The 21,699-nt window shown below is 55.9% G+C and overlaps 1 protein-coding gene across 26 annotated transcripts in view; it reads right to left on the reverse strand.

The window, feature by feature from the left end:
* Positions 1-21,699, reverse strand: part of NCOR2 (nuclear receptor corepressor 2) — a 223,007-nt gene that overhangs the window by 90,291 nt on the left and 111,017 nt on the right. For 23 of the 26 annotated variants that reach the window (XM_061169327.1, XM_061169325.1, XM_061169332.1 and 20 more), the window contains 4 exons: positions 14,352-14,418; positions 7,218-7,390; positions 6,086-6,179; positions 3,159-3,337 (listed from right to left, as the gene is read on the reverse strand). In XM_061169327.1, coding sequence (XP_061025310.1) covers positions 3,159-3,337; positions 6,086-6,179; positions 7,218-7,390; positions 14,352-14,418 — 513 coding nt within the window. The remainder of the gene's footprint in view (positions 1-3,158; positions 3,338-6,085; positions 6,180-7,217; positions 7,391-14,351; positions 14,419-21,699) is intronic. The other 3 variants (XM_061169328.1, XM_061169347.1, XM_061169348.1) reach the window with 1 other exon arrangement.

Consider the following 21,699-nt stretch of genomic DNA (forward strand, 5'->3'; position numbering starts at 1 on the left):
TGCAGCCCTTTGGTGGGGTTCCCCCCCTTTTAAAATCTGCTTTTGTTTCTGTCTCCGGCTGGGCCTGGGAAGCTGGGCCTCGCCCGGCCCACGCGGGGCCCGCCACGGGCGAGGTCACGGGGCAGAGGCTTCGAGTGCCCGCCAGGAGGCAGGCAGGAGGCAAGCCGGCCCAGGAGGCCGAGGGAAGGGACCCAAGCTGGAGGGGTGGCGGGGAGCTGGCACCCCACCAACTGGCTTCCTGCGAAACAGGGAGAATTACTGGGAAAGAGCTGGGCCAGACTGAAATGTCAGGGCCACAGGAGCAGGCGGACAGCGGGGGCGGAGATGTGGGTCACGGCTGCTGGGGCCCCGGGGATGCTGGGCGGAGCCTCGGCACGCCCGTCCCCAAGATGCGACACCGCCCCGCGGCCTCCCTGGGGAGAGGAGAGGCTGCTGGGGACGCAGGGGCCCCGGGGTCCCCCCACCCCCCCGCCGCCGCCGGAGGGAGCCTGGGCCAGCGCTGGCGATCGTCCTGCCCAGCCCTCCAGATGGCTGGGCAGGAGGCCAGTGGGCCCCTCCCCTGCTCCCCAACCAGACACTGGAGAAGCCAGAGCGGCCTCTTCTCTTTTCCCAGAGGAAGCCGCGAGTCAGAGGCAGGCTTCCCAGCCTGGGATCCTGCCTCGGGCAGCTCGCAAAGCTGGAGGCGGCCTAACGCCCTGATTTTCCAGACAGACAGTCTTCCCTTCTCCTCCCTCTCCCTGCCCCAGTGACACTTCCTTCCCCACAGATCCCTTCCTTGGGGTTTCCCCACGCAGAGGTGGGGCCCCAGGAGACCAAGAAGCACACGTGGGAATCTCTTAGGTCACCTGTTCCACCTCCCTCCAACCTACACCTGGGTCCTCTGCCATGTTTCCTGAGAGTTTACTCTGACACTGGGTACCTCCAGACGGCTAAACGAGGAGGCACTGAGGCTACACCCATTTTACAGACGTGGAGACTGAGGCTCAGGGAGGGGAAGTGGCTGCTCGAAGTCACAAAACCAGTAAGTGATGGAGCTCTACGCCACCGGCACGTGATTCTCCAAGGCCCTGAGTGCTATCAGTTCCGCTGAAAACGAGAGGTCACCCAGGACCTTGAAAGACTCAAGGTGCCAAACTGGGTCTCAGCAGACATCAGCCCAGCCTGGGCCCCCCCCATTCTGCAGCTACTGGACTAACAGTGTGAAATCCTTGGGTCGGAACAGCAACATGAAAAATCCAGAAAGGCCAAAACACAGAAAGCATTCCCAGAAACCTTTTTTTTTTTTTTAAAGAAAGCATAAATAAATAAAACATCAAACATACCAGGGGGAATTTAAATACCTAGTGCAACAGTAATTCTTAGCATCCATGACCGTCCTACAGTCACTTCACTGGTTTTTAAATTGTACAACACCTGATACGGGACGACTTGATTCGACGTCTGTGACCGTGAGGACCTAGAAATGAGCCGCTAACTACCTGGGTTTCCTGTCTCTGAGCAGTAAACCCCAAACACACGGCAGGAGTTGCTCCCCAAAGCGCTATTTCCTGTGGAAGGTCGCTGCATCTGTGTTAGGCGCTCGAAGGTGCATTACACCGTCCCTCTGTTTTTATGTATGTTTTAGAATTTCCATAATCAAAAGCCATTTAAACAAACAAACAAAAACTTTCCACACAAGACCCTCTTCAGTAGCTCCTCCTGCATTTCCAAGTCCTGGTGTCTGCCCTGGCTGATGCACCCCAGCCTTGCCCATGACCCAGAGCCATCCCCGTCCCTGAAGCCCAGTCTGGCACTCTGGGGCCACCCAGCTCTGCAAAGGGCAGAGACAGCCCCAGCCCCTGTGGCCTGGTCCCGCAGTGGGTGGCTGGAGAACGTGGGACACCCCTTTTGAAGAAACTCTGAGGCCTTCTCGGGAGGCGGAGGTAAACGTGGACGCCCCGCAGCTGAGTCCCCCATGCCCTCCCAGCTGAGCGCTGAGGCCTCTGCCTCAGTTTCCCGCCTTCTTGCCTTATGGGGGTCCTGGGTCCTGAGGAGGCGCTCTGTGCCCAGGATGTGGTTCCCTGGGACACACATTTTGAGTCTGGTGGGGGAAAGGAGCGCCTTCTCCATCTGGTTCCTCACCCGTCTCCCCAAAACAGTCATTCTGCTCTTTCATTTGAGAAGAAGCCCCAAGCTTCACCTCTTAGCATCCAGTTCCTGCCTCTGCTTTCCAAAGACCCCCCGCCCTGCTCCTTGGCTCCATACCCCCTCTCCCCCGACAAGCCTCTCCACTGCAGCTGAGCCCCTGCCCCGAAGCTGGGGGAGTCTGAATCCTGCCTCCACCATTTGCAAGCTGTGTGACCTTTGTTAAGTGTCTTAACCTCTCTGAGCCTCTGTTTCCTCATGTGTGTAATGGGGATGGCCTGTTAACGCCGTTATGAGGGATAAGAGGGACAAATGCACAAACCCCAGAAAACATCTGTCCAGTGTCTGTGATGAAGGATGTGCTCCACAAATAGCCACTTTCCAAGTAAAAAGAAAACCGAAAAGTCACCGGCCAGCCAAATAACCCTGCCCAAGGCTTCAGCCCAGGCTCGAAGGTCCTCCTGCCTTGTTCTTCTGATACACACTGCCCCATTTCACGTAAAACTGCCTTGACACTTTGTACTGGTTTGAACAGTGTCCCCCCAAATATCATGTCCTCCCAGAACCTCAGAAGGTGACCTTATTTGGAAATGAGTCCTTTGCGGATATAATTAGTTAAGATGAGGTCATGCTGGAGTAGGGTGGGCCCTGAATCCAATGTGACTGGTGAATTTATAGGAAAAGGAGAAGACACAGAGAGACACACAGGAAACAAGACCACGTGAAGACACACTGAGACGGTGAGATCCATCTCCAGGCCAAGGGATGACAAAGATCGCCGGCCACCACCAGGTGCCAGCCAGGTGCGAGACCTGGGACAGACTCTCCCTTGGAGCCTTCAGAAGGGACCACCCCAGCCCACACCTTGATCTTGGACTTCCAGCCTCCAGAACTGTGTGAGGATAGATTCTTGTTGTTTAAAGTCACACGGCTGGTGGTCATTTGTCGTGGCAGCCCTAGGAAGCCAGGACAAGCCTCAACAGGACAGGGGAGGGTGGCCCGGCCAGGCCCCCACCCCAGTGACGGGGACTCACTTCTCCCGGAAGGTCTCCTTCTCCTGCTCGCTCCACATGTTCATGACCTGGCGGTCTTTGTACACCTTCATGGGGTCGTCCATAAGCCCGTTCATGTTGATGAACTTGATACGCTGCTGGTCGGCGTCGTACAGCATCGGTGGGATCACGGCCAGCTGGCGCATCTGCTTCTCCAGGTTCTGGAGGGAAGTGGAGATGGCAGAGGGCTCCGGTTGGAAAGCACAAGACAACGGGGACAGGGTGGGGAGGGGGAGGGGTGCTTGCGCCAGCACAGGGGACCCAGGTGAGGAGCAGAGGGTAGGGATATTCCGGGCAAGACAGGAAAAACGCAAAACCAGCGAGAAAGCGAATGATGAGTTAAAAAATAATAATAGCCCGTGCAGGGGGAAGGGAGAATTTAAAGGCGGCCCCAGAGAGGTTTATGGTGGGCAGGGCTGTTAAATTAAATGCAGAGAGCAGCAGCCACCTTATCTGCAGAAAGAGGGGAGCAATGAATATTCCGTTTGGAAATGCAAGTGCCATAAAATACTGCAAGAAAGATGTGCAGCCCAGCTGGGCCAGACTAGCTCAGGAGACGGGGCCTGGCCCTCCAGCTTCAGAGGGCACGCGGGGTGGGGCGGGGGGCTGCCTTGCTCTGGGGGGGCCCGGTGAGGCTGCAGAACCATTTCCTCGCCCGCCACCCACCCCCAGCCCTGGATCCAGCTCCTTCAAGCGTGCCCACTGGGGACCAAGCCTGCCCAGCGCCGTGCTCGGCAGGAGTCGGGCGGGCTCACTCCTAATGCACCAGGATGGCTATTAAGAGGCTCTGAGCCGCCACTCAGCTGGACTCATTTCCCCAAATCTCTGCAGCCAGCCCATTACTGGCGATTAATTACCCATCTCCGGAGGCAGGCAAGGGTCCAGCCCGGCCAAGGTCAGCCAGTTCAAAGGCTCCGCTGCCCAACCTCCCACATCCAAGCTCTCCATTCAGTGCTGGGGATTCCCAACAGGAGCAGGGGAGCGCAGCGGGGGCACGGCCCTGACCCTCGGCTGACACGGGCCCCGCACAGAGGCCTGAGCCTCCCGGCACTCGAGCAGCCCTCCAACACCTTCACCTCCCCGACGTCCTCGGCTGCCCGAGATACACAGCACTGGCAGACCCCAGGCAGGGTTTCTCCTGGCAGGAACCCCACCCCTGCTCTGCTGCCTCTCCCCAACGGGGCACGAGCGCTGACTACCACGCTGACTACCGCAAGCTCCCCCCAAATGGAGAGCATCGTTCCTCCCGCCCAGTCCCCTCCTTCCCACCCTCCCAGGGAACCTCAGGTCAGCCTAGGCTGGGTGAGGTGAAGTTTCTGCCCTGAATTCCCTTTCCAACCATCACCCGCGAAAGCTGTTCCCTCAGCATCCCTGGGGAGGCTGGTGGCTGCATTCTTGTGCGGCCAGGACCTGGGAAAGCGGGCCTCTGGGATGGGGGCCGGGGTGGGTGGGAGGGGGACACTGAACCAGCTGGGATGCCAGGCGCCCTGCCTGCATCAGGCAGGGAACACACGGGAAAGGGCCGCCCTCCTCTTGTTCCCACGTGCCCCTGTGGGACGTGTACGTGGCCACAGCATCGGGGGCGGGGGGGGAAAGGAGCTCGAGCGAACCCACAGGTGTGAGGACGAAGGCTTTCCAAGTTCTGCTTTCTGCAGACTGAAGGGTGTTCAAAACAGGGACATAGCACGTGAAGTTTTAAAACGAAGGCTCTTTTTTAACGGCCAGAGAGTCTGAACTACCTGCATCAGACTCACGTGAACAGCCTGGTGAAAATGCAGATTCCTGGGCTCCGCCCCAGATTGGCTAAATCAGAACTGCTGGGGCAGGGCCCTAGGAAACTGCAATTCAAGCCAGACTGCCCCTCCCCAGGACTCTTCAGTCTGTCCGAAGTGAGAATCAGTGGCCTAAGCAGTGCTACCCAATAGAATGTTCTGCAACGATGCAGATGTTTACTGCCTGCTCTGTCCAACATGGGGCCACTAACCACATGTGGCTTCTGAGCAACTGAAATGGGACTGGTGCCACAGAGGAACTGAATTTTTCATTTTATTTCATTTGTGTTACTTTCCATTTAAATAGCCATGCGCAGCTAGAGATGACTGCACCGAGCTGGAGCTGCAATACTTCCCATCTGGACAAAAGTTCTGCCTGGACACAAGGCCCCGGGGAGGAAGAATGTGCCCCCTCCTTTTGTGAGGCTCCCTCTTGTCTACTGTGATGTTGGGAACATGGGGGGTGGGGCGGGGGGACTGGCACATTAGATGTTTGACCTACAAGACTTGGGAGGGGACAGGCCAGCACCAGCCCTGCCCCAGGAGCAAACGCCTCCTTTTTCTGCTTTCTGGTCATCTTTGGGCTCTGGTGACCACAGCCAGGGTCACCTGGCTGACAGAAGGTCATCTGGGAACTCCTGATAGAAGGTCCCCGGCTTGGTGAACAGCTGGTGAGATGGGAATCCCCCTCTGCCTCCAGTTCTGGGCGCGGGGAGGCTGACCTAGAAACCATAGCTCTCAGGCACTCGTGCCCTCTGGCTTCTGGTCAGGCTCAACCAATGGGAAGCACTGAAAGTAGACGGGGGCGGGGGTGGGGAGTGAGAGGCCGGGATACTTATCCCCTGTTTCCTCCCCGCCGTGGCATCACGGATGGGGCCCTTCCTGGCCATGTCCTACCAGGAGGCCTCTCCTCCACAGCCCCAGGAAGGCCCCTCTCCCCGCTTGTCCTTCAGGCTGGGGATGGGCAATGTCTACTCCCCTGGTGCCCCACTGTCCCACCTTGGTTCTGCCCACACTTCAGTAACAAGCCCCTTGATTTCAAGCATCCAGATGAATTCTGCTTCCTGCTGGGAGCTTCTCCACGTGCAGGGGACACAGCGGGTGGAGCTGAGGTCAGGGTCAAGGCCGTGGACTTACCTCCTGCTCCGAGAGGCCATCGATGATCTCGGACACCTCGTGCTCGCTGCGGGCGGCCGACATGGAGAGCCCGCTGCCCCGCTGGCCCACCCTGCTGGAGACCAAAGGGACACGTTCAGGACCGGCCCCTCGGCAGCCAGGGACACGCGGCCGGCACAGCGGCACAGACCCGAGCCCACAGGTTCCCCAGAGGCGGCGTGTGGGCAGTGAGGAGGGGCCAGGCCTCACACCCACACAGACAGCCCCGAGCCCAGGGGTCCAGGGGAAGGCATGGAGCCCCCAGACTCACCCAGAAATGCCAGAACCCTTTTTCTCTCCTAAGATGCCCACCAAAAGACCAGCCACACAGATCCACATACAAATCCCAGCTCTGCCTCTTTGGACCTGTCCCTCAATGTCCTCCCCTGTACCACGGGGATAAGGTGGCACGTGGCTCCCAGGACTGGGAGGAGGCATTCGGTGAGACACGCACCGTGAGTGTCCAGGAAAGAGTGAAATCCAGCATCCCTGCTCATGGCCCATCACCTTATCTGTGTGACAACAGATGTCACAGCCGCATGTCACCGAGCACCTACTCTGCGCTGGGCACTCCTACACAGGATCCCACCCAGTCCTCACGGCCGCCACATGAGACCAGCATCCTTCTCCTTTGATCCACACCAGGGATCTCAAACTCAGCTGCCTTCAGGGGCCGCATAAATGAACGAAGCTGGGAGGTACCAGCCTGTGGCACACCGGAAGGAGAACTCACTCCACCAAAATGGATTTAAGCTTCTTTCAATTAAGTATTAAGGCCGGGCAGGCACCAAGTGACACACCCAAGGGCTTGATGCGGCCCCCGGGGTTGCCAGTTTGAGAAGCTGCTGTGCTTCCTGTTTCACGCTGGCCAGGGCTCCTCTGTGGACAGTGCCTCGAGCGGACCCAGGCCCTGGGAGGCAGGAAAGGAGGGAGGGGGGAGGGGGGAGGGGGGAGGGTGAGAGGGAGGGGAGGGGGAGGGGAGGGGGAGGGGAGGGGGAGGGGGAGGGGGAGGGGGAGGGGAGGGGAGGGGAGGGGGAGGGGAGGGGAGGGGGAGGGGAGGGGAGGGGAGGGGAGGAGGGTGGGGGGGAGTGGGCCCTGCCTCCCCGCCGCTCACCTCTGCATGCGCTCCTGCAGCTCCCGCTGCTTGCGGATCTCGGGGAACTGCTTCTCGTAGTACTCGCGCACCTTGCTCTCCTTGGCCCGCCGCCGGGGGTTGTTCTCAATGCGCTCCACCTTCTTTTCCCAGGCCTCCATGAGCTGGTCATAGCGCTGGCAGAACTTCTGCTCCTGGGGGGGTGCAGGGGAGCCCTGCGGCAGCCGCTCCTCCCTCAACCGACACCCAGCCCCTCCCCGGCTCCCCGCTCTGCCGTGTGCCCGGGCACACGTGGGCAGACACGCGATCACACGCGGGCACATGGGCAGACCCAGGCACGTGGGCAGACACGCGATCACGCAGAGACCTGAGCAGACCCAGGCAGACCCGGGCCCCTGAAGAAAACCCACAGGCTGCCCTAAGGACCTGGTCGCCTCACTCCCTGGGGAATGGGCCACCCCCACCCCGGCCTCCCTCCAGAAAGGCCTGGTACAATACGGAAGCTTCCAGCCACATGTGGCTGTGAAGTTTAAATCAGGTAAAATTAAGTAACATTTAAATTCAGGTCTCTGGTCCCTATGCCGCATTTCTAATGCCAGTAGCCATGTGAGGCCAGGGCTACCACCCATAGTGGGCAGTGCACACAGACCATTTCATTCATTGTCAGTTGCATCGGACGGTGCAGCTCTGGGGCATCCATCAGGCCCGGGACAGCCCCATGGAAAGCATTCTCTTTCTGAATAGTTCCTCATCCCCCGGCCTCAGGCCAGCCATGCTCCCCACACCCAAGGACTGAGTGTGAAGACTCAAGCTGCCGCCCAACCAAGACAAGGAAGTCCCTCTCCAAGTCTAACCACAGTGCTTCCTGCTGTATGTCCTTCCTTAGAGAAAAGACCCCGGCCCGGCCCAGAGTGTAGCTGCCTGGCTTCTGAGTCTCCAAGGTGACCTGGACCTCAAGCAGGCAGGGAGCATCTGGCTGCCTGTGAGACCCGATCTCCCCATCTCTAACAGCTGCCGTGGACAGATGGCATGGTCTGGGAGTCTCGCTTGAATGCCTCCTCGACACTTCAGCATAATCAGAAAACCCGTCTCTGGTCCTCGTGCCCAGACACCCCACCCCATCCTGAATTTCAGCTTCTGACCAAGGCAGCTTGTGACCTTGGTCCTCAACAAACCCAGCAGCGTGATGGTCCCCAAGTGGCCGTCAGGCCAGCTTTGAGGAGGAGCAGAACTTGACCTCCAGCTCCCAGGGGGTCCCCATGTATGTGGGCTGCCCCAAGAAGCCTTGGGAGGTCAAGTTCCAGTAGCAGACAATAGCCACACATGTTCGTGGCAAGGTGCCGAGAACAGCACCCCTGAGGGTGAGAACCGGCGTGAAGGAAACCCAGCCCAGCCCACCATCAGAGCAGGGGACCCTCCCCACCCTCTCAGGCAGAGGAAGAGAGGCCTCGATCTGATGGGCGAGAGTGAGAAAATATGTCAGATGGGGAAAAGGCAAGAACATGTTCACCAAAAACCAGCAGAGGAAAAGAATGCAGTTACCCGTGAAGATAGGCAAGAAACCCGCAGGGCCACCAACCAGTTGCCCAGTGGAGGGGCGAGCAGGGTGGCCAGCAAGACGCCCCAGGCCTGCCTGGGGCCCTCATGGAGCAAGGGACAGGAACAGCCATGCGGGCACACGCAGCCACACTGCCCAGCCCCAAGCGCCACACGCAACGACGTGAGCAGCTCCTGAGGACTGTCCAGGATGAGGAAGTCCCCCTCCACGTCTAACCACAGTGCCACCTGCTGTGGGCTGTGCACTGGAGGTGCTCTCCGTCCACTGAGGGCCGAGGGCACAGGGCGCCTCGGGACAGAGCACGGCAGTGGCTGCGGCCCTTCCCTGGGGCAGCAATGACCCTGCCAGGGGGTTTCCACATAGTGGCCTTGCTGGCCAGGGAAGGAAGCAGGTCACACACTCACATACACACATGCACACACTCACACATAACACACGCACACTCCCTTACACATACATGCACTCACGTGGACTTACATTCTCACACTTACAATACACACTCACACCCACACACTCACTCATAAACTCACATACACACATTCTCACACTCACACTCACACCTCAGAGGCTGGAGCACTGCTAAGCTAGTCTGCCGGGTGCCAGAAGCAAGAATCTGCAGAGGAAAAGGAGGATGGCCCCTGCGACCACAGTCTGCGCGTGTTATGAAAACAGGTCACCCTCAGGGGGAATTCTTCTTCGTAGCACCATCATCACCGTCAGCATCACCATCGTCATCATCATCATCATAAACACGATCATCACCATCAGCATCGCCGCTGACACTAGCTAAGTGCATGTGTCACATGCCAGGCACAGAGCTGAGTCCTTCCCGCGACGGACTCTCCCAAACAACAGAAAGCCATGACCGCCATCCCCTCTGTACAGGCAGGAGTTCAGAGCTCAGGGCCATCAGCCCAGGATCACACAATTAGGGATGGGAGGTCAGGATCCTGATGCTTGTTCTGATAAAGTCCAGTGCGTCTACTTTTCCTTTTGCTGCTCATGCTTTTGGTGTCACACCCAAGATCCGCTGCCCAATCCAAGGTCGTGAAGATTCACCCCTATGGGTTTTCTTTTAGGAATTGTATGGCTTTAGCTCTTGCATTTAGGTCTTTGATTCATTTCGAGTTACTGTTTGTGTTAATTCTGTGAGGTGGGATCCAACTCCATTCCTGTGTGTGTGGCAGTCCTGTTGTCCCAGCACCATTTGTTGAAAGAGACGGTCCTGTCTCATTGAATGGACATGGCCACCTGTCAAAAATCCAGCAGCCACAGATGTGAGGGCTTGTCTCTGGCCTCTCTATTCTGTTCCATTGGTCTCCATGTCTGTCCTTAGGCCAGAACCATGCTGTTTTGATTATTGTAGCTTTGTGATATGTTTTGAAATCAGGAAGTGACTCTTCCAACCTGGTTGTTCTTTTTCAAGATTGTTTTGTCTATTTGGGGTCCCCATGAATTTTAGGGTCAGCTTGCGGCTGACGGTTCTGAGTACCCACTGCAGTCCCAGCGTTGCCGTGAGCACACTGCTTGCAGCCTTTCACTCAGTGGCCTGATGAGGTCGTGTTACTATAATCCCCACCAAACAGAACAGGAACCTGAGACCAGGAATTAAATGATTTGCCCCGGTCACCGAGCAGGGTCAGGATTTGAGCCCCTCCTACCCCGCCAGGTGTTTCAGGATGGAGCTCTACACTTAGGGAAACGATGAGAGATGGGGTGACCAGGAGGTACCCCCAAAACTGAGGAAGACAGCCTCAGGCCGACGGACAGAGCGCAAGGAGGGAAGTGTTAGGGAGGTGGCTGGAGCCAGCTGGCCAGGGGAACTGGCCTCTGTGGTCACCTGGTGACCCGGCGTCCTCCAGACCCCCAGGGAGCCTGCAGCCTCATGCAAAGGCCTTCTGCTGGGCTCAGCGGCCCAGGCACCACAGACTTGGAGAATGTTCCCCTGCTGGCTGTCCTGCGTGTTCAGCGATGCGTGAGGGTGACGAGGTGGAGCTCTCCCAGCCCCTGTCCTGCTGCCTGTAACTCAGGCTGCAGAAGCAAGTCAGGGATGCTGGGGCAGGTCAGGAAAAAGCCCAGAAGTGAAAAATAAGAGGTGCAAGGAATATGAGAGGAGTGAGCAAAAGTTGAGCCGTCTCTAAAAAAGAAATAGATAAAAAAGGAAAGTGGGGACAAGCCAGGAGAAAGAGAAAAGGCAGATTATGCTGAAAATATGCCAGTGACCACTGTAGTGGGTTCAATGGTGACCCCCCCCAAAAAGATATGCCCACATCCTAACCCCCAGGTTAGGGGGTCTGAACCTTCAAATGTGACCTTATTTGAAAAAAGGTGTTTTCAGATGCCATTAAGGATCTTGAGATGAGGTCATCCTGGATTAGGGTGACCTCTAGATCCAGTGACAGGCGTCCGTGTGAGAGAAGAGAGGGGAAAGGCCAGCTGAGGATGTAGGCAGAGATGGGAGTCATGTGGCCACAGCTAGGAATTGTCTGGCGCCACCAGGAGCTGGAAGAGGCAGGGAGGAGCTTCCCCTAGCACCTCTGGAGGGAGCACAGCCCTGCCCCCATCTTGATCTCGAACTTCTGGCCTCTAGAGCAGTGAGAGGATACATTTCTGTTGTTTTAAGGCACCTAGTTTGTGGTCATTTGTTACAGCGGCCCCAGGAAATGAATACACCCACCGTCCAGGCTGAGCTCAACCCCTGACTAACCCATCCTGCCAGGCCATCAGTCACACACACTGCGCCCCGCCAGGCACTGCGTTAACTCTTCCTGCAGCCCCACCATGACCCCATTTCACAGGTGAGGAAAAGCGAGGCTTAGGGCAAGACGGCTGTCCCAAGATCACTCACAGGGGCTATGGTGGGTAGGGTTTGAATCTGCGCATCTCAGCCTTACAGTGCCCCCGCTTATACCCCCTTCCCCCAACACCACACACACACACACACACACACAGACACACACACACACACATACACACACACAATCTGGCTTCCAGGGGCGTGGGGCGGGCGAGCTCAGCTTCCCAGGGGACGACAGGGCAGGCCTGGGGAGGCTCCTGTTGGGGTTGGGTGCCCCTCTGGGGGAAGAGCCTCAGCTCTCTGGGCAGAGCAGGAGTGTAGGGCAGCGTGGGTTCCAGGAACCTCTAAGGAGTGAGGGCCCCACAGAAGGGGAGCTGACTGACGTGGGGGCGGGGGGGGGCACAGGCGGGGAGCATGCAGATCTGAGGGGGCCCATCTTGGCCAAGCGCCCTCCCAGTCTTTGCTGATGACGATGCATGGGGCTTTGGGCTCATTTATATAAGAACAAGAATGAGATCATTCCAGACGCCCTCCCGTCGCAGCTTCTGTGGTTTCGGAATTCGTTTTCACAAGGGCCTCTCTTAAGATGGGCTCAGCTTGGCCACAAAGCCAACCCAGAATTTCTTAGAAGTCTCCAGTTCCTCTATCTTTAAATAAGCCCATTTCCCCTCCATCCCCTCAAGGGACCCCTCCACAAGGAGCCCTGGGAGATTTCCGAACCACTTACACCCACCCAACTCCACCCCCCAGCAGCCACTGGGATCCTTTTAAAATGTAAATCAGATCTCCTTCTTCCAGCCCCAAAGGAACCCCACCCCTGGGCAGTGCTACAGGGGAAAAGCTGTGAATCAGGAAAAGCTGTGAATCGTTAGGTGTGATAAAGAGAGAATTTCCTTCCTCCAGGAAGTGTTCCGGGTGAGGGTCTGGGTGTCTGCACCTACGTTCCAACAGCTCAACACAAAAACATTCATACTTACACACACACACACACACACACACACACAAAGCGAATATAACCAAGATGGATTCTAGATGGTGGGCTTATAGGTGTTCACTGTTACTCTTCTGTCAAATTTCCTGTATCACTGTCAAATTTTCCGAATAACTAAAAATTCTTAAAGATTTTGTATTCTTTATTAAGAATACATTAAGAATAAGTGCCCAACTGTATTTAGAGTAAAATCTAGACATTCCATTTCCAGGTGACCTGGCGCCCATGATTTTCGACCAGAGCCCCCCACGCATGCCCTGTACTTCAGGCTTGCCTGCTACATGCTGTCTTGTGCTACCCCCCAGGCCGGTTCCTGCCTCAAGGCCCCTGCACTTGCTGCACCCTCTCCTTGACATTCACACCCCCAGATATTCACACGGGTGGTCCTTTCTGGTCATTCCTCTCTCAGTACCGTGGTAGGATATCCAGGCTGTCCCCGACCCCATCCCTCTGCACGGCACTTATCACTGCGTCTCCTCCACTCAGGCACACAGCAGGTGCTCAGTAAATATTTCTTAACTCGATGAATAAGATGGGATGCCCCGTTTCATGAACCCCATCTATCCAGCCAGGTGCCTCTGGTCACCATCCAGTCAATCTGGGAGTCTGAGGAGGTTGGAAAGAAAAGGGAAGCCCACCACTTCTCACCCCGTGGGGCCCTGGGGTCTAGGGTGCCACCCAACCAGCTTCCCAGTCGCCCAGCATCTGAGCCAGAAATGTATCCCTTCTCCAAGGGCCCAGCCGAGGTCTAAGGCCAGAGAAGGGTGGGTTCAGAAACTGGTTCAGAGGGACCCAGGCCCTCAAGTGGTGAAATCAGAGCTTTTGTGAGATGGTCTGAGAATGAGCAGCTCTCTCTCTGGCTCTAGAAGACTCAAACCTGCTGTAGAAATTCAGGTCCCAAAGGAAAACCAGCCTGTCAATGTACTAATATGCAGACTTGAAGAAAAAAGGCATAGAAATGAAGGTGCAACCTGATCAAACCACTCCTGAACTCCACTCAGTGGACTTTGTCAGCTACACAAATTCCTTTACTGTTTAAGCCCGTCTGAGCCAGTGCTTCTTCCTCTCACAGCTGAAAGAATACTAATGGGTAACTCCCCCTCCATCACTCAGCCCTAACCTCACCCAGTGAATCAGTGACGTAAACGCCCACCTTAAACCACAACTAAAGGTGTTCTTTCACATGTGCTCCCCCTGCCTTGGGCATGCCTCCCAGCTGAGATGGCAGAGTGTGCGGTGGGATGCAGGAGTCCGTACCACTTTCTAAGCAAGGGGGGCCTCACTGCTTCTCTGGGCCCGGATTTTCCTGAGCCCGGAATGGGCACAGCGGGCTGGGCAAAGCTCATTTCTCAGGGAGCCCCCTGCAGTCACTGCCACCCAGCACACAGCCCACCCCAGTCTTCCACCTCTGCCAACAAACTTCTCTCTTTCTGCCTAAAATAGCCACAGTAGGGCCTCTGACAAGGAACCAATTTTCCCAGCCAACATTTTGCTTTCTCCCCTTCCAGGCTGGAAAAGGAGGGGCACAGTTCCCAGCCTCCCCACCCACTCACACCCCAGCTTCCTTGGGGCAGCCGAGCCCTGAGCCCCCAGCTTCACCGAAGCAGCTGCTGTCTTTTCCCATTTCTCTCACTGCCCTTGGCTTTTCTTCACACCCTGGACACGCAGGAATGAGTTGCAGAACCCAGGGATCCCGGTGGGTGTGGCCTGAGTGGCCTGGACGGTCTCGGCTCTCAAGGAAGCCTGGTCCGTGGAGGGTAGGGGGCGGCAGAAGAGATTCCAGGGGTGGGGGACGCGGTGATGACTTACCCATTGTTTCCGGGCGTGATTCCTCCTCTTGAAGTACAAGATTAACTTTTTCCGCATCGCCTGGTTTCTAAGGAGGATGGAAATGGCCAACCGGGCAGGTCAGAAATGCAGGCTTTCAGGAATTCCATCCCTTGCTGAAGTTTGCCCCTACTTGCCCCTATTGGCTCCCGGTGAGCTAAGACACATCCGTAGCCCCCCAGGGTGAGCCACGAATTGCCAATGTGTGTCCTTCCCCCGTCACATACAAGGTGTCCCCACACACACCTAGGCTGAGCGTGGTCTGTAGAAAAGAGGGTTCCGAAGGGGGGCGAGGTCTTGTGGCTTCGTGCCCTCCCCGGAGCTGCCATCACCCGTACACGCACCCAGGCTCCCCTCTCCCGTCAGCCACACCTGCCACGGGAAACCGGCCACAGAGAAACTGCCACAGCCTTAGAAACACAGGCCAGGGAGACCAAGCCCCCGAGACCTGCAGCTGCACAGAGGCAGGGTCTTGGGGTCTGGCCTCTGTGACCCCAAGCCACCTGCAACCAAGCCCCTGCTCTGTCCCCCTGGGGTGAGGGTGACATGGACAAGCCAGCGACAGGCTGGTGGGAGCCAGCACAGCAGGAAGCCCAGGAAGCACCTGAGGGGTCTCATGCTTCAGCTCAGGGAAGCCAGACCCCTCTTGCCATCAAAGCCCTCAACCAAGGAGGCCACACACAGCACTGCGGGCTAAGAGGGCAGCCGGTGCTTCCCCGGGGAGATGCGGGCTGTTCAGAGAGAAAGAGAGGCAGGCACAGGAGAGAGACACCAAGACCAGGAATGAGGGAGAAGGAACGAGAGCAGAAAGACAGACAGACAGAGCCCCAGAGGAAGGCAGGGAGACAGAGGGAGAGGGAGTGACAGAGAGGTGGATGAGATCAGATCCCAAGTGAGGACAGAGAGAGAGAGAGAGAGAGAAAAGAGAGACAGAGGGGAACAGGCCGAAAGGCAGAGGAAGACAAGATCCAAAGAAAGGGGGACGATGGATAAACAACAAGGTCCTGCTGTACAGCACAGGGAACTATATTCAATATCCTGTGATAAATCATAATAAATATTAAAAAAGAACGTGTATATATGTATAACTGAATCACTTTGCTGTAGAGCAGTAATTAATACAATGTTGTAAACCAACTATACTTCAATAAAATAAAAAGCAAATTAAGGGGGATGGAGGCCCAGCAGGAGGCAGAGGGAGACTCAGAGAGGCAGACCGATACAGAAAAGGATGGAAGACTCACCCCCAAGCACCCCCTTCCCCTTTCCCCACAACTTCCAACGCACAGCAGAGTGTAGCAGCTGGGGCCTGCGGGGGTCATAGACAGGCCCCGGAGAGCCCATCAGGCCAGTGAACTTGCTTGCCCCCCAGCCAGGTGTACAGCAGGATCAACTTTTCTGGGGAGGGGTCCCCCGACTTGCTCATATTCTCAGCCGCATCCAAACTCTTACCAAAAGCTTACAAACTGATGACTGGGAGCCCCGCCCCGTCCAGCCTCCAGGAGGTATGGTACCTGTGGGCCACCAGGACCCCAACCTCAGGAAAAAGACTAAAAGGAGGGCACTCCAGGCCCTGATGGACGAGGAAGCTCCCCCAACACACGCCTCCCTGGGGCTGAAGGGCCTGAAATCAACCTGCCCTGGGGACCCCATGGGGAGTCACTCTCTGCTGCCTCGTGCCCCGCAAACAGACACCACCGCCTCAGAGACCCACCTCCCAGCGGCTGTCGGGGTCTGCCAACACACCTCATCCCCGGGTGGACCAGGGTACCCAGGCCTTGCAGTGATTTCCAGCAGGAGGTCGGCATCCCCACTACCTGGTCTCAAGTCTGAGATGCTGATGGGCCTGCATGGTCCCTCTTCACCTGTGGACCCCAGCCAAGCTTAGCCCTGTCTCCACCCATCTCCAGACAAGGAAAGACCACGCCCACTTCCAGGAGGGTCAGTGAGGGGACCCTCGGCTCCCTGGGTCATTCTGGTCTCGCCTCCCATCGGCCAGGCCTCCCGCCTCGAGGTCTCGATACTTAACATCAGCCTCCCCTCCCCAGCAGGACAGGTGCTGGGGGTCCTCAGTCACACAGGCTGAGACCACAACCCCTCATTCCACAGCAAGGTGTCTCTGAACAAATCTCAGATGGTCTCAGCCTCAGTTCCCTCATCTGAATAATGGGAGCAGTAGCATTGTCCTTTCATCTCCTCAGTCATTCAGTAAATGTTTACTGAGCACCTATTATGCACCGGGCACTGTTTTGGGCCCCAGGGACATAGAGGTGAGCAAGACAAAGTCCCCGGCCCTCATGGAGGTGACACTTAGAGGGGCCACACTGACAATAAGCAAGATAATCAAGATAATCCTGGAGTCAGGAACTTACATGGAGGGTGGGGTAGTGACTGGGGGAGGGGAGGGTGTAGCTATTTTAGATTCAGGGGTGCAGAAAAGTCTCTCAGAGATGGCTGCGAGCTGATATCTAGATCACCAGGAGGACCCAGCTGTGGGGCGATCCAGAGGGAGATGCACTCCTGGCAGAGGGCACTGGGAGTGCAAAGGCCCTAAGGTGGGAACAAACTCAGAGTGTTTGAAGAACAGACAGAAGACCCATGTGGCTGGAGAGTGTTGGGCAGGGACAGAGGGGAGGAACAGGGAGGAGGAGGAGAGCTGAGAGGTTGGCAGGGCCGGTTGTACAGGGCCTTGTGGGTTGGGGCACAGGAGAGGGTTTGGACTTGAAGACGGCAGCTGAGAAGGCCAAGCAGCAATGACAGCCCAGAGCAATGAGCCCACTAGCACCAAGGTCTTGGTCTCTAACACCATTCTCCAATAAAAGGAGCCATTTCTCAGGACTTCCCTGGCAGTCTGGTGGTTAAGACTCCGTGCTTCCAATACAGGCAGCGCGGGTTCGATCCCTGGTCGGGGAACTAGGATCCCATATGCTGCGCGTGCAGCACGGACAAAGGAACACAAAAAAGAGAGCCATTTCTCCCTGGAGGAATGGCTGCATCCAGAGCTGCGGCAGGAAATATACAAGATGAGCCCAGAACATTTTTAAGTAAAGACAGTTTCCGACGGCCAAAGCTGGAACAATTTGAGAGGCAAAATAAATAACGCTAGTACTAGATTATAGCCCGAAGAATAAAATAAATAACCACGCATCCACACGGATATAAATAAATGATTGAATAAATAAATAAAGGAGGGAGAAGGGACAAATGTTCCTTACAGAATTCCAATTAATAAACGTAGAAGGACTGAGGGAAGTTGAAAATCACTATCAGATACCACGGTGCTAATTACTGCAGGCTAGACCCTTGCATGAACGTTAAATCAGTTGGCAAAACTTTGAGGAGAGGCAGGAAATTTGCATAGCCTTGAAGCATTTCCCCCAAATATTTACTAATCATTGTGGCAGTTTAACTTGTGTCCACAAATTCTTTGATATTCCCCCTCCAGGAGGTGTAGCCGGACTCCCCTCCCCTTGACAGTTGGCTGGATGGTGACTTGTTTCTAAAGCACAGAGTAGGGAAGGGAAAGACAGCAACTCAACGGTGGAGACACGGCTGACACCTCCCTGAGCAAGCAGGCAAGGTCAACACCACCTGCAGTGACATAAACACCACCAGTCAGGGGTGTCGGATGCTCCCGATATATCATGATGGGAAGGGCACCCCCTCACCTCTGTGGGACTCTTCCCCCAAATCCACAAGCCCAGCAGCCTGCTGAGAAAATATCAGACACACCCAGATTGTGGGACATTCTGCAGAATCCCTGACCAGTCCTCTTCAAAAGTGTCAGGGTCAGGAAAATCGAGGAAGACTGAGAAATTATCACAGAGTGGAGACCAAGGGGACATGAGGACGAAATGCAGAGCAGGAACCTGGATCAGATCTTGGACCAGAAAAAGGACATTAGTGGGAAAATTGGGAAAATCCAAAGGAAGTCTGTGGTTTAGCTAATAGGACTGTACCGCTGTCCCTTTCGTAGTTTTGATAAACGTACCTTGTTCGTGTCACATGTTCGCATTGGGGGATGCTGGGTGGAGGGTATACGGGGAATTCTTAGTACGGTCCATGGGTTCCACGTCCCCAGATACGGGGCCGACTGCACTGTGCCATTTTATATAAGGAACTTGAGCATCGTGGATTTTGGTATCCACGGGGTTCCTGCAACCAACCCCCCTCACTGTACTACCTTGGCAACTCTTCTGTAAATTTAGCTATTTTAAAATAAAGACTTAGAAAAAAAAAAAGAGGGACAAGACCTATGTTGAAATGCCATAGTGAGATCAAAGACAATTTACTTTAGAGCTTGCAGGGGGCTTGGTGTATGTTATGAATTGAAATGTGTCCCCCCTAAAAAAGATGTTGGGGTCCTGACCCTCCACCCCCCAATACCTTAGAATGTGGCCACATCAGGAAATCAGGTCACTACAGAGGTCATCAAGTTAGCATGAGGTCAATAGGGTGGCCCTGATCCCATATGACTGGTGTCCTTACAAAAAGGAGAAATTTGGACAGAGAGGCAGATACACACAGAGGGAAGATGACATGAAAAGACACAGTGAGAAGGCCACATGAAGACGGAGGATTGGAGTGAAGTGTCTACAGGCCAAGGATCGCCAAGGAAGCCAGCAAACACCAGAAGCTGGAAGACACACGGAAGGATCCTCCCCTAGCGTCTGCAAGAGATCAAGGCCCTGCCGATACCTGGATTCCCGACTTCTGGCCTCCAGAGCTGAGAGAAAATGAACTGCTCTAGTTTTTAGGCACCCAGGTTGTTGTGACAGGTTCTGGCAGCCCGAGGCAACTTGCACAGCCTGTAACAGCTTCAACAAGCAGGGTGCTGCGGCTTCGAGCTGAAGAGGCCTCGGTGAGAACAAAGACTCGTGGGGGCAGAGGTGATGCACGGAGCCGCCTCTGTTCCCCGCAGCTACCAGAGGGCACGAATTCTCCCTTGCTGATCCGGGTTTCCTTCCAAAGCAAGCACCGTGACTGGCACCCAGAAGCATCCGCTTACTGCCAAAGAGGACAAATGTCAAGTGCACAGGTTGCAAACGGGCGCAGTCCCCCAAGTGGAGGCAGCTCGTGAGACTGTTGTGTTTGGACTGCGGTGCTTTCTAAAAAATCTGAATTTGTTGCCAGTATTGAAAACCAGAAGCTGTTGCATAAAAAGCTCAACATAAAGCTTCTCTTTAAAAAAAAAAATCAGGCAGCCTGGCCACGCTCCCTCGTGGCTACAGACAGGGAACTAAGAACTAACTGCCCCTTTAAAGGCGTGAGGAGCTCACCACTCACCCCAGTCCTCACCACTCCCTACCGCCTCCCACCAGCCCTTTCCCCTCTAACTTTGTTCCCGCCCTGGAGGCATGCATCTGGGTGGTTCGCAAGCCCCTAGACAACTGGTTTGGGGTGACCACTTGTCCAACATTCTTCTGGCAAACACTTTTTGAGTGTTTATTTTGTTCCAAGAAGTGTTTAGGTATTGCAGCTGCTAACGGCATACTGCAGACAAATCTTCTCTGCTGAGATTTTGTCCAAAAATAGGGAACAGAGTCCAGAGGGCTCTGGAAGGACCGACAGACCAGCAATGTGATGAGTTCGCCGGTGGAGGCATTTATAGGGTGCAAAGGATATCTCAATCTCCTGGAGAAGTCAGGGTTTAAAAAAGCACAGCCTGTCAAAAAATATAGGCCTTGTCGGCTGACACTGGACTAGGGGGAGAAACGGGAACCAGGAAGGAGGAAAAAGGAGATGGAAAGTCTGTGGACGTTCGAGGAGAGTCTGGCCAGGCCCTGGGTGGGACTGGCCCTGGGGTCTATGGAGTTCTGAAAAAGGAAAGTGTGGGGGCAATCAGGGGAGGCTTCCTGGAGGAGGAGAGGTTTGAGATGAAGCTTGGGAGAAGTAAAGGAATGGGGTGGGCAGAGGGAAATGAGGAGAATACTGGGTCCCAGGGGAGTAAGGGTGACAGTGAATTTGGAGGGAGTGAGGAGGGGCGTTCAGGGAGAGCCAGACCCCCGACTGTGGGGGAAGCAGCCCATGCAGGGCCCTGAATGCCTTGGGAAAAGCCTGTCAGACTGGGGTGACTGGTGGTCCAAAACATGCTTACTAGGGGTCAAGCACTTCTCCTACGCAAAAGGACTCCAAGGAGACCAACTTACTGACAAGCTAAGTGATGTGACTTGCCCGAGGTCACCGGGCTAGCGAGGGGCAGAGTCCAGACTGCAGACCCAGGAGAGGAAAGAAGGGTGGTTGCACAGATTGGGCTGGTCTAGGAGTTTGGCTGTGTGGCCCTGGGGAAGTTACTTAACATCTCTGAACCTCCAGAGCAAGACCACAAGGACCTGTTAACAGTAACCTGGGTCCTGAGCACCCTTTCCACCTGCACGGCCCCAGGGCATCAGCCAGCCCTCAACGAGGGCTGAGGAGGGGAAAAATCAGACTGAAGACAAGAAAATCGGGAAGGAAGAGCTACCAGGAGCTAGCAGGCTTCCAGGCCCCGAGGGGAGGAGAGGACACCAGGTGAAGGGGTGGCCACAGCAGAACACACAGGAGCCTCAACCATCACCACTGCATCAATCCCATGCCCTTTCACCGAATCACCTGTGGGCTCCCCAACCCAGTGAATTCAGCTCCGAGCTCTCCCGGCCGGTTAGGCCTGCAGAGGGCGGGGAGCCCCTCCACGGAGCACGGGCTGATGTGGCTCTGGGGTTGCCCCCCCCACCCCATCTCCTACCCTTTCCCCTGCTTCCCAAAGCCTGGGAGGTCTGAGGAGTCACTCCCGAGGCCTGGGGCTAAGACCCCACAGCGAGTCACCCGCCTCCCCGCTCCCCGACCCCGCCGGGAGCAGGGGTGGCCATCCCCACACCTCCCGAAGAGGCAGGTGGCAGAGGACAGCAGTCGAGGTGGGTACAGGTGACTTCAACACATCCGCAATTGCCAGTGCAGCAGGAAGTCAAGCGTGAAATTAACTTTAACTCAGCGGCCCCAGCGCGCAAACACAGAGAAATTAAAGTGACAGGGCAAGGTCCCTTGGGGAGGGGATAACCTTCCACCTGGCGGCAATTACAGCAGCCGGAGAGAGGCTGGGAGGCCCGGCTGGGGTGAGCTGGTGAAGCTCTGCACCGTGAGAAGCAGCCCCAGCCTGATCTTACTGTGCTTATCAAGCTGTCTTTCTATCACAGGCGTATTTATTTATTGTCTGTCTGCACCACCAGAATGGCAGGCCTCATCCACCGCTGTCTCCCCAGGGCCCAAACAGCGGCTGGCACAGAGCAGGTGCTCATAAATATTTGAATATTTGAATGAATGACTGAGGGATAACTCTTGGTCTCTGTTGACA

This window comes from Eubalaena glacialis, chromosome 15 (genome assembly GCF_028564815.1).
Source record: "Eubalaena glacialis isolate mEubGla1 chromosome 15, mEubGla1.1.hap2.+ XY, whole genome shotgun sequence".
NCBI classification, from domain to species: domain Eukaryota; kingdom Metazoa; phylum Chordata; class Mammalia; order Artiodactyla; family Balaenidae; genus Eubalaena; species Eubalaena glacialis.